The sequence below is a fragment of the Xenopus laevis genome, chromosome 2L (assembly GCF_017654675.1).
Source record: "Xenopus laevis strain J_2021 chromosome 2L, Xenopus_laevis_v10.1, whole genome shotgun sequence".
Lineage (NCBI taxonomy): Eukaryota > Metazoa > Chordata > Amphibia > Anura > Pipidae > Xenopus > Xenopus laevis.
Genome location: NC_054373.1, coordinates 22,125,075 through 22,136,865, shown reverse-complemented (window position 1 = coordinate 22,136,865; position 11,791 = coordinate 22,125,075). Strand labels below are relative to the sequence as shown.

Genomic DNA, 11,791 nt, shown 5'->3' with positions numbered 1-11,791 from the left:
GTACTTGGATTGGGACTGTATTTACAGTCCTGTGGTGGAACATCTCCCAGTGGAACATTGCAGATGTTCAAATTCCAGGGAGGGACAAGTTGACCTCACATACTGCCTGGATCAGTGATTTTCACTTCATTTACTCAAGTTGTTGATTAATGTAGAGGTCAACATTACTCCGTGACAGAAGAGAAAGAAAGGTGAAGGAACTCTGTAACCGTACAAGGAAGATATTTATAAGTTCTACGCTGATCAGGCCCACATTGAAGCATAGTAGCATCTGTATACTTGGATTTAAGCATCGCTCCACCCTGCGGGTAATTATCAGGAAGTCGACTTTATGAACATTAACACAATGCCGGTGTCACCATTTGAAAGTTGACCATCGTCGTAAATTATTGATTTTCTGTCCATTTCAACAGAAAAGTGACACATATTTTAACAGATTTTATTACCGTTTCAGAATTTCAAAAATTGCTTACAAACCTTAACCTGGAGACTATTCCTAAACTCTGTCGTTAGTAAGAAGTGATTCCTCTTCTTAAAGGAGAAGGAAAAGCACTATGTACTTGATGGTGCAATAGTTAGGCACCCCCAAGTGAATGTATTTACTTATCTGACGCCCCTGACCGGTGCCCCTATCAGCAGAAAACTGCACTGGCCTGAGGTTATTCCAGCGAGCACCACGGAAAAATCGGCTTTTGGCTTCTTCTTTCTTCTCGCGGCTGCGCATGTGTAATAGAGCGAAAAGTCGAACTTTAAAGAAGAAGTCAGCTATTTTGTTCTACTGCACATGCGTCTGCCCTGGGAAATTTGAAGAAAGAAGAAGAAGAAGAAAGCGGATTGCTCAATGATGCTCGCTGGAAGAACCCCTAGACCGGGGCAGTTTTCTCCTTATAGGAGCAAGTAAGTAAATACAATCACTAGGGGGTGCCTAACTTTTGGCACCCCCAATTAAATATACCTTTCCTTCTCCTTTAAAGCATTTCTTGCTACGCTATCACTATACTTGTTTTGTTGACTTACTACCTAAGAAAAATAAACAATAGCTTCTAAAAAATATGGCGGTCACTTCTTTCCGAGAACACTACTGAAGTATCAATAAAAAAATAAGACTCTTTAGGACACAAGTCACTTCACAGACATCCGAAAATAATCGTTTTTCTTAAACCAAATTTGGGTTTTTGCCAGTGCTTTTGCTGAGAAACAGTTCTTTAAACAGAACCTGACCATTTATTTGTCTTTATATTTTTTTTTTTATTATTATAAAAATATGTCCCTCAGTATATTTTTTAACGTTCTACATCTCTATAAAAATAGGCGGGGGGTTCCACTGGTTCCACAAGGTCCTTTCACAGTCTTGATAGAAGGAGAACTTTCCTGGGGTTGAAGAACAGCAAAAGAAACATGGCTGCATGTTTGCAGTAGGCTCAGGAAATACTATACCAATATGCCTAAATATTATCTGCAACAGATGTCTAAGGCATTTCATTCCTTATACTTTCCCTTCTTTCTTGTAAAAAAAAAGTAGTTTTTTTATAGTCCATGTTCGATTAGATCATTCTGTTTGCAGCTGATTTCTATATTTTTTTCAGAACCATAGAGATTCCTTGCTTTTATCCTGATGTTGAATACCTAGGAAGCAAAAAAAAGACAACTGTTAATAAAACCAGAAACCAACTGAAGTTTCACTATTAAAGAAGCTTTTTTTTTTTTAAAGGGAACCTGTCACCCAAACATAAAACGTTGTATAATAAAAGTCCTTTTCAAATTCAAAATGAAACCCTTTTTTTTTTTAAATTAAAACATCCATACCTGTTATAGACTTCTTAAAAAGTCTCAGCTGTCAATCATATAATGCCTGCCCTTTCTATATACCAGTGATCCCCAACCAGTAGCTCGTGAGCAACATGTTGCTCTCCAAAGCCTTGGATGTTGCTCTCAGTGTCCTCAAAGCAGGTGCTTATTTCTGAATTCCAGGCTTGGAAGAAAGTTTTAATTGCATAAAAATTAAGTATAGTGCCAGTAGAGTCTCCTGTAGGCTGCCAGTCCACATAGGGGCTACCAAATGGCCAATCACAGCCCTTATTTGGCACCCCAAGGGACTTTTCATGCTTGTGTTGCTCCCCAACTTTTTTTACATTTGAATGTGGCTCACGGGTAGTGATGGGTGAATTTATTCGCCAAGCGTGATAAATTCGCAAAACGGGCACAAAAAAATGCACTGGCGATAGTTCGCCGGTGTCAAAAAAAAATTGTCGCCGGCGTCAAAAAACGGACGCCAGCGTAAAAAACGGGTGTCGGCGTAAAAACGGGTGTCGGCGTCAAAAACCAGGCGTCGGCGTCAAAAGCGCGCCATTTCACAAATTTCGCGGGAAATTCGCTAATTTTTCAGCGAAGCAGAACGGCGCAAATTCGCCCATCACTACTCACGGGTAAGAAAGGTTGGGGACCTCTGCTATATACCTTAGGCATAGAGGCGGGGCAGGCAATTACTTTCACTTTCCATTCTGAACTTATTAGATATCACTGTGTTCCCTGCATTCCCCTTACCTCCTCAGTCCTCACCATGTAATTGTGTAGCCAGTGTATGGGCATCATGCATGAGCATGAGATTTTGGCATGATGCAAAGCTTGCTATAAAGGGGTTGTTCATCTTTAAATGAACTTTTAGTATAATGTAGAGAGTGATATTCTGAGACAATTTGTAATTGGTTTTCATTTTTTATTATTTGTGTTTTTTTTTAGTTATTTAGCTTTTTATTCAGCAGCTCTCCAGTTTCCAATTTCAGCAATCTGGTTGCTAAGGTCCACATGACCCTAGCAACCATGCATTGATTTGAAAAAGAGTCTGGAATATGAATAGGAGAGCAATGGAAAGATGAGTAATAAAATGTTGCAATAACTATAAGTCTGTAGCCTTACAGAGCATTTGTTCTTAGATGGGGTCAGTCACTCGAAGCACTTTGTTTTCAAAAGTCGCCCGAAGTTTCTTCGTGATGCAACTTCAGCTCTGAGTGCCATCTCACCGGTGAGTTCGATTCTAGCTGGCGGGAAGCAGTCACCTGAAGAAGAGGCAATTTTTCCTTGGGCGACTAAATCTCCCTGAATCATCTGGTCTGTCTCTCTCCTAAAGGTGAATTACTCATTTAATAACAGTATCTTACATAATGGGAGCTGTCTGCTTGATGTGATTGCGAATTCTAAGACTAAAAAAAAAACAATATTTAAATAATTTTTACATAAACGTAAATATAGTGTAAGTTTATTTTGCTTGACTGACATCATAAAATAGGATCTAGAATTATTTATTAAGGTGACAGGTCCCATTTAACTATTTTTTATCCTATAACTTTAATAATGAGAAATATATGTATTGGATTCGTTATCTGGAAACCCATGATTCAGAAAGCTCTGAATTATGGAATGGCTGTCTTCTATAGACTCTGTTTTATCCAAACAATCCAAATTTTTTAAAATTTCCTTTTTCGCTGTAATAATAAAAACAGTACCTTGTACTTAATCCCAACTAAGATATAATTAGATAATAAGATAATTAATAGTGATGGCGAATTTGTCCCGAAGAATTTGCGAAACATGAATTTTGACGCCCACGTCAATTTTGATGCTGGCGTTAAAGTCAATGGGCGAATAATGTTGACGTGTGACGGTTTTGACACAAGCGCCTTTTCCGACGCACGTCCAAAATTTTTTGCCACTGATGAATAGTGATGGGCGAATTTCTCCCATTTTGCTTCGCCGAAAAGTTTGTGAATTTCCCGCAAAATTCACAAAATGGCGAAAAATTCGCAAACAATCATGAAATCGTAAAATTCATGAAAAAATCGTGAAACTGAAACGTTTTCACGATAAAATCAAGCAATTCGAACGGTTTCACTAAAATCTAGCAATCCGAACGTTTTCACGAAAAAAACATGAACATCGGAAATTGACGGCAGCAAATTTTCACTGGCGAATTTTTGCAGGAGATTCTCGAATTTATTAGACGGAGGCGAAACAAGGAAATTCGCTGCAAATTCGTGCCAGGCTAATGTATTCACCCATCACTACTGGTGAATTTTCGCCGCAGTTTCACAAATTTATTCGCCCATCACTACTAATTAATCCTTATTGGAAGCAAAACCAGCCTAATGGGTTTAACGTTTACATGATTTTCTAGTTGACTCCAAATTATGGAAAGATGAAACCCAGGTCCTGAGGTTTCTGGATAACAGGTCCCATATCTGTACATACAATGAATATACACTGATTGCTGTAGCTTACATGGGTCCTACACACAAAGGTAATCATATAGTTTAGTTGGAGACTGAGTACATTATCCAAACAAATGTGTATCCTGATGTTACACATCTGTAAATAACTATAACAGAGTATATTGTATGGACAATAGTAAATCATGGCAGAAGAAGAACCAGCTGGATTATGCTAGATATAAATGTTTCTTGGAGAGTAGTTTTCTAATGAACCTTCTAATCCTGCACCTCGTCAAAGCAGCATCAGTTATTGTGCTCGTAAACAACAAGTAATATCTGACTATGATGGAGTTCGGGTGGAAGAATCAATTTAGAGGGTCAAACGTGAGATCTGGAAAACATCAAGGGCCTCTATTTCCAAATGTTTAATAGCATGATTGGACTCATTTACTCCGAATGCTCTGCTTTATTTCCACGGAGGTATAATGACCTTACGTTCTAACTATCCACTCAGCTAAAACACTTCCTATTATTTGCAGAAAGGGCAGTGGTTTTAATTGCAGGCATCAAGTATCCACACCAGTTCAGTCTTTTTTTCACCCATGCCCAGGTGAATAGAATCAGTGTAGGCATAGAGGAAGAGCAACATTTATTTCTTTTTATGGTGGCTCACCTGTAGTGATGGGCAAATTTGCGCCGTTTCGCTTGGCCGAAAAATTTGAGAATTTCGCGTGAAATTCGCGAAACGGGGAAAAATTCACGAAACGGCGCCGGCGTCTTGTTTTTGACGCCGGCGCCCGTTTTTGACGCCGGCGTCCGTTTTTCCGGGAAAATTTTTTTTTGACGCCGCGAATTTTCGCGGGCGTTTCGCAAATTTATTCGCTGGCGGCGAATCGCGCAAATTCACCGCGAATTCGCGCCTGGCGAATAAATTCGCCCATCACTACTCACCTGTAATAGCAAGAAGCACAACTCTTTAGCTCATCTATTTCTAGAGAAGGAAAAGCTAAGGTATACAACCCAGTAGATGACCCAACCGCTAATGTATTTAACAATTGCAATTTTTCCTCCAGTTTTACCAACCCACATCTACCATTCAGAATTTTGGGGCAGATTTATCAAGGATCAAATGGAAAATTTGATTTTTTTTTTTTTTTTTTGGAGTCAAAACTCACAAATTTGAATTTTAAAGCACCAATGCAAATGTGAGATTTATCTCAACTCGACTCTGGAAAAAATTATAATTTATAATATTTGAATTTGGATATTCGCTACCTAAAACCTGCCAAGTTAATTTACAAGTCAAAGGCAGAGGTCCGTTGAACCATTTGAATATGTTACTCAAGGTTTTTTTTTTTCAGAGGAAAACTCAATTTGAATTTTCAGGTTGTTCATAGTCAATCGAATATTAGACTTCAGTTTTTTTTCATAAATAACCTCCCATTTAAGTTGTGAGTAAATTTGAATTTATTGGAGTTAAGAAAAAATCATATAACTTCAAAATTCAACCTTTGATAAATCTACCCCTAACTATCTGCTGTTGCTATTGGTTACTAGACCTAAATAAAACTTTGCAATGTTATCACTTCACTCTTTAAATTACTTCATAATGTTTTAAGGTCAAAGCCCAAGTCCAACACTCAAAAGTTTTGAATATTATTACGGTAACTATATATATATATATATATATATATATATATATATATATATATATATATATATATATATATATATATATATATATATATATTAGGGTTAGGGTTATATACACCTTCATTCAAAGTGTTATAATTTGTATATTCTTTTAGTAAAGAAGTAAACATTCCTAGTAAAAAAAAAATCTACTCCTATATAAAGCATTTTTGTGTTTTTTTTACTTTTACTACCTCCTCTGTAATCGGTATAGTTTGTTCAAACGGAGATAAGCTCTGGATAAACAAATCCCTCCCTTCTTCCCAGCTGCAACCTGTAGTGGACTTTCAGATAAGGAGACGTTCATCGTTCACTATTCTTTTAGTAAAGAAGCACACATTCCTTGTAAGAAAAACAAAAAACGTTTCATACGCTTGTTTAAAGCTTTTTTTTTTACCTTTACTACGCCCCCTGTAATCAGTATAATTTGTTTAAATGAAGATAATAAGTCCTGGATAAACAAACCCCTTCCTTCCCCCAGCTGCAGCCTGTATTGGGCTTCCAGATAATAAGAAGTTCATTGTCCATTATTCTTTTTAGTAAAAAAGTACACATTCCTAGTAAAATAAACAAAAAACATTCCTACTGCTGTATAAAGCTTTTTTTTTTTACCTTTACTACCTCCCCTGTAATCAGTATAATGTGTTTAAATGGAGATAATAAGATATGGGTAAATAAACTCCTCCCTTTCCCCAGCTGTAGCTTGTGTTGGGCTTTCAGCTAAGGAGAATTTCACGTTCACTATTCTTTTAGTAGAGAAGCACACATTTCTAGTAAAATAAACTAAAAATGTTTCCTACTCCTGTATAAAGCTTTTTTTTTTACCTTTACTACCTCCCCTGTAATCAGTATAATTTGTTTAAATGGAGATAATAAGTTCTGAATAAACAAACCCCTTCCTTCCCCCAGCTGTAGCCTGTACTGGGCTTTCAGATAAGGAGACGTTCACCATACAGAGATCTTATAGGTGGATTTGTAATTTCTCAAATTACCTTCCGCGGTTGTTTACAAGGACCAGGGAGTTCGAAAGTAAAACAGCTTTTAATTTCAAGATATTTCTTAATTAAAACAACACGGCACAGGCCCTATTCAATTAACTGTTGAAAAGAGGGTGTTCTGATAATTTAAAACTGTGAACAAAAATCTGTTATATAAGCAACAACATTACTGGACTGCAAAATACTGAACCAAAATACTATTAATGCTCCTTGTTACTGTACATGCTGTATTGTCATTTCTGTACTGCCTCTAGTTCGCTCTCTCTCCGTCATGTAATTATGTTATGTCTCGTGGCATTTTTATGATTTTGGCATTAAAAGAACGGAATTGTTTGAAGAGTTCTATTAGGAGCTTATCCTGCTAGAAATGCAAGCTCTTTTCCGTTGTCAGGTTAAACCATCTGCCAGTGAGACTGTTTAACTTCTTGATCCATCCATAAATTCTGCTAAATATTCTATTGGTTTTCCTGTTGAGAGACATCTCCCAGACTGTAATTATTGCAGAATGTGAGTTTCATGAGGTGCGAAAGCCTAAATATCGTGCTCAGCAAATCTGTGCGGTGACTGGGTAACGTGACTACCCCACAACAACGCAGACTTTCTGTTCATTTACAGATTAAATGCTTACTTTGGCAGTCCTTTCATGTTTTCAGTCTTATGGAATACCTATTCACTTTTTAACTTTTTTTTATATAATATTTATTTAAATATGAAGGGACCCTCTTAGCCTGAGTGTTAAAAATTTAAGTTAGTGAACACAAATGTAACAGCAGACTGTAAGGAACATACATTTGTCTGTTGAGGACTGGTGTTACCAGCGCTTCCTAAACCTCCTGTTTTAAAAATATGTGTAGTTAATATTTATGTGCTAATAATTAATCACACGATTTGGGACATATTTATCAGGGGTCGATTTTAAATTGAAAAAACGTCAAAATTCGAATTCAAAAAGACCAACCGAAATTAAGATAATTAAGTTTATATTTTGGTCGAATAGGTCAGTTTTCGATCCAATAGGTCTGTATTCGTCCGAAATCGAATCGCACGAATCGAATGAATAGCGCATTTGATCAAATTTGATTCAAAGTCGAATTTTTAATGAGACAGTGGGGGGCAGATTTATCAAAGGTGAATTTTCGAAAGATAAAAATTCTAATTTCGAGCTATTGTTTGTGTACTTCGATTAGGGAATAGTCCAAATTCGATTTGAATTTGAAAAAAATTTGAATATCGAAATTTATCATGTACTGTCTTTTTAAAAATTTGACTTCGACCATTCGCCATCTAAAACCTGCCGAACTGCTGTTTTAGCCTAAGGGGGACCTCCTAGAACCCATTTGGAGTTAATTGGTGGACTTTGAAAAATCTACATTTCATGGAGTAAAACTTCTTAATCGAGCTATTCCTTCGATTTAAATGATTCAAATTCGTCCGAATATGGACCTATTCGATCGAAAACTGACATATTCGACCAAAAAAAACTTCGCCTTCATTTCGGTTGGTCTTTTTGAATTCGAATTTCAATGTTTTTTCAATTCGAAATTCGACCCTTGATAAATATGCCCCTACATAATAAATTTCTATATTCAAACTTTTGAATTCTTTTCGAATTTGGACTATTCCCTAGTCAAAGTAGATAACAGATAAGGTCTGAAGAATCCCATTGTACACTACAGAGTGTCACGACTGGTTCCCTAAATCCAGAAGAGGTGCTAGGCTACCTGGTCTCGGCTCTGCTTCTGCCTGCAGCAATCGCCTTTCACTTCGGGAGGAGCCCCCAGCCAGGTCTTAATAAGAGAAGAGCAAAGCAAGAGTTCTGGGCAAACAAAGGGACAGTCTTTATCAAGGTTTTAGATGGAAGGTACAGCTCTAGGAATCGACAAAGCATAGTCAGGTGGGCCGGGGTCGGGGCGGGCAGAGTTCAGGCAAGGTCAGACAGGCAAGGGTCAATATCGGTAGAATCGTCAGGCAGGCAGGAGTCAGGATTAGCAGATTTCAGGATAGTCAGGCAGGCAAGGGTCAATATTGGCAGAGTTCAAAATAATCAGACAGGCAGGGATCAAAACCAGGAATCAAACACGAGAAAATCACATCCAGGATACTAGCAAGTAGAACCTACAATGGGCAATGAGTTTGAGCAAGAAGTCCCTTTAAATATTTGAATTCCGCGCCACTCAGAATGATGACGTCATGCGTTCGGCATGTAAACCCAGAAGTGAGCGGCCGTGCGCGCCAAAGAGAACCCGGCGCTTGAGGAGAGAGGACTAGGGCTGTGGGCGTCCCCGCTAGACCACCAAGAGTTTATTTATCTGCTGTGTATCCTGTGCCTTTTCTCCTTTTTCAGCTCTGAATGGCTGCCACCATAGCTAAACAGCAGCTTGTTTAATTAAACTATAGTTGTATTTCTGAAGCAAACACACCAGTTTTACCAGTGCAGGGCAACACTACATTATATTGTCATTCCTTTAAAATATTTACATTTTTTACTGTTACTTTAAGTTGACCTCAAACGTTCCAAAGAAGGGCATCTAAGATAGTTTCTTGTCTAAATACGGCAAATCATGAAGAAAAAGAACTATATATACCGTTTAGAAGGGTGAGAGTGGAGACATGATATCATCATCATCATCAATCACATGCACATATGTCAATGGAGTACAGAGTATGAGAGTTTCCATCCAATAACCTTTTTCATCCATCACATTTTATAGGAGAAGTAATAATCTGTGTGTATTTTACACACATAAAATAAAAAAATGGCCAGCGAAAAATCCGCTGCAACAAAAAAATTAGTTGCGTCACAATTGGCACGCGCAAAAAAAGTGATGCGCGTCAAAATTATTCGGACAGCCATTGAATTTAATGCATTTGGACAAAATAGTCGTGCGCATATAAATTGCCGCTCGCGTCAAAAATTGTCAAAATTATTTTGACGCCCATTGACTTCAATGCTTTTCGCGAATTTTCAAGATTTTTTTTGACGTTTGCCAAATTATTTGGCGAAGCGAAACGGGACAGATTCGCCCATCACTAACCATGTGGTTTAAAAGGGTTGTTCACTCTTGAGTTGACTTTTAGGGGCCGATTCACTAAGCTCGAGTGAAGGATTCGAATGAAAAATACTTCGAATTTCGAAGTATTTTTGGGGTACTTCGACCATCGAATGGGCTACTTCGACCTTCGACTACGACCTTCGACTTCGATTCGAACGATTCGAAGTAAAAATCGTTCGACTATTCGACCATTCGATAGTCGAAGTACTTTCCCTTTAAAAAAAACTTCGACCCCCTACTTCGGCAGCTAAAAGCTACCGAAGTCAATGTTAGCCTATGGGGAAGGTCCCCATAGGCTTGGCTAACTTTTTTTGATCGAAGGATTTTCCTTCGATCGTTGGATTAAAATCCTTCGAATCGTTCGATTCGAAGGATTTAATCGTTCGATCGAACGAAAAATCCTTCGATCGTTCGATCGCAGGATTTGCGTTAAATCCTTCGACTTCGATATTCGAAGTCGAAGGATTTCAATTCGAGGGTCGAATTTCGAAGTATTTTTTACTTCGAAATTCGACCCTTAGTGAATCTGCCCCTTAGTATGATGTAGAGAGTGATATTCTGAGACAATTTGCAATTGGTTTTTATTTTATAGTATTTGTATTTTAGTTTTTTAGCTTTTTATTCAGCAGCTCTCCAGTTTGCAATTTCAGCAATCTCCTTGCTAGGGTCCAAATTACCCTAGCAACTAGTGATGGGCGATTTTCTCCCGTTTCTCGCAAAGCGGGGAAGAATTTGCAGGAAAATCGTGAAATTGAAAAGTTTCAGGAAAAAGTAGTGAAATTCTAACATTTTCACAAAAAAAATTGAAAATCAAACATTTTCCCTGAAAAATCGTGAACATTGGAAATTTACGCCCGCGTCAAAGTTGACGCTGGCGTTAAAGTCAATGGGCGTCCGAATAATGTTGACGCATGTCCAAAATAATTCTGACGCCGGTAAATTTTTGGTTGCGAATTTTTGCGGGAGATTCTCACATTTATTCGCCACTGCGAAACTCGGAAATTCTCTGCAAGTTTATGCCAGCGAAATTATTCGCCCATCACTACTAGCAACCATGCACTGATTTGAATAAGAGACCGTGATATGAATAAGAGAGGGCCCGAATAGAAAGATGAACAATAAAAAGTAGCTATAACTATAAATGTTTAGTTTTACAGAGCATTTGTTTTTAGATGGGGTCAGTGACCCCCATTTGAAAGCTGGAATGAGTCATAAGGCAAATAATCAAAACTATAAAAAAAAAAGAAAAAATGAAGGCCAATTGAAAGGTTGCTTAGAATGAATCATTCTATAACATACTAAAAGTTAACTTAATGGTGAACCAGTACTTTAAACTCCCTGTCGTTTCCCAAGACCCCATTGCTATAATAATATGACTGGGGGTCAATCTGGATGGATACATCTGCATTATAATTTAAAGATAACGTAATTTATGTTTTAAAGACTAAATCCAATCAATCAAGTTTTGTGCCATTCTGGTGGTGTCGTTAATCACTTGGAGGACAAAGGTTAAGATTACGGCATTTTCTTATTAAGCCATATTAAAAAGAAAAAAAATCATAACTCCCTTGGTTGTCTCTGGCATTCAGTAGGTTACAACATTTTTTCCCAGAAAAATAAACTAGTGATGTTGATGACTCAGAATTTCCAGTGTTGTAGAATTACAAGCTAAATGCCAATACTGTTGTTAATTACCATAACTAGAGATAGAATGCATAAGGGATGATACACTCACATCCGAGCAAAGACGAGACAAAAGCATTTGCACATCAGAAAAAAAGCCAGAAAGTGTCAAATTCTTGCACTTAAATTTAAAGTAAAAAAAACATCTTAAACAGCTAAT

The 11,791-nt window shown here is 37.5% G+C and overlaps 1 protein-coding gene across 1 annotated transcript in view; it reads right to left on the bottom strand.

Annotated features, from left to right (window-relative positions):
• Nucleotides 1–425: 425 nt before the first annotated feature.
• Nucleotides 426–11,791, bottom strand: part of vgll3.L (vestigial like family member 3 L homeolog) — a 28,749-nt gene continuing 17,383 nt past the window's right edge. The window contains exon 4 of the mRNA XM_018245990.2: nucleotides 426–1,626. Coding sequence (XP_018101479.1) covers nucleotides 1,583–1,626 — 44 coding nt within the window. The 3' untranslated portion in view covers nucleotides 426–1,582. The remainder of the gene's footprint in view (nucleotides 1,627–11,791) is intronic.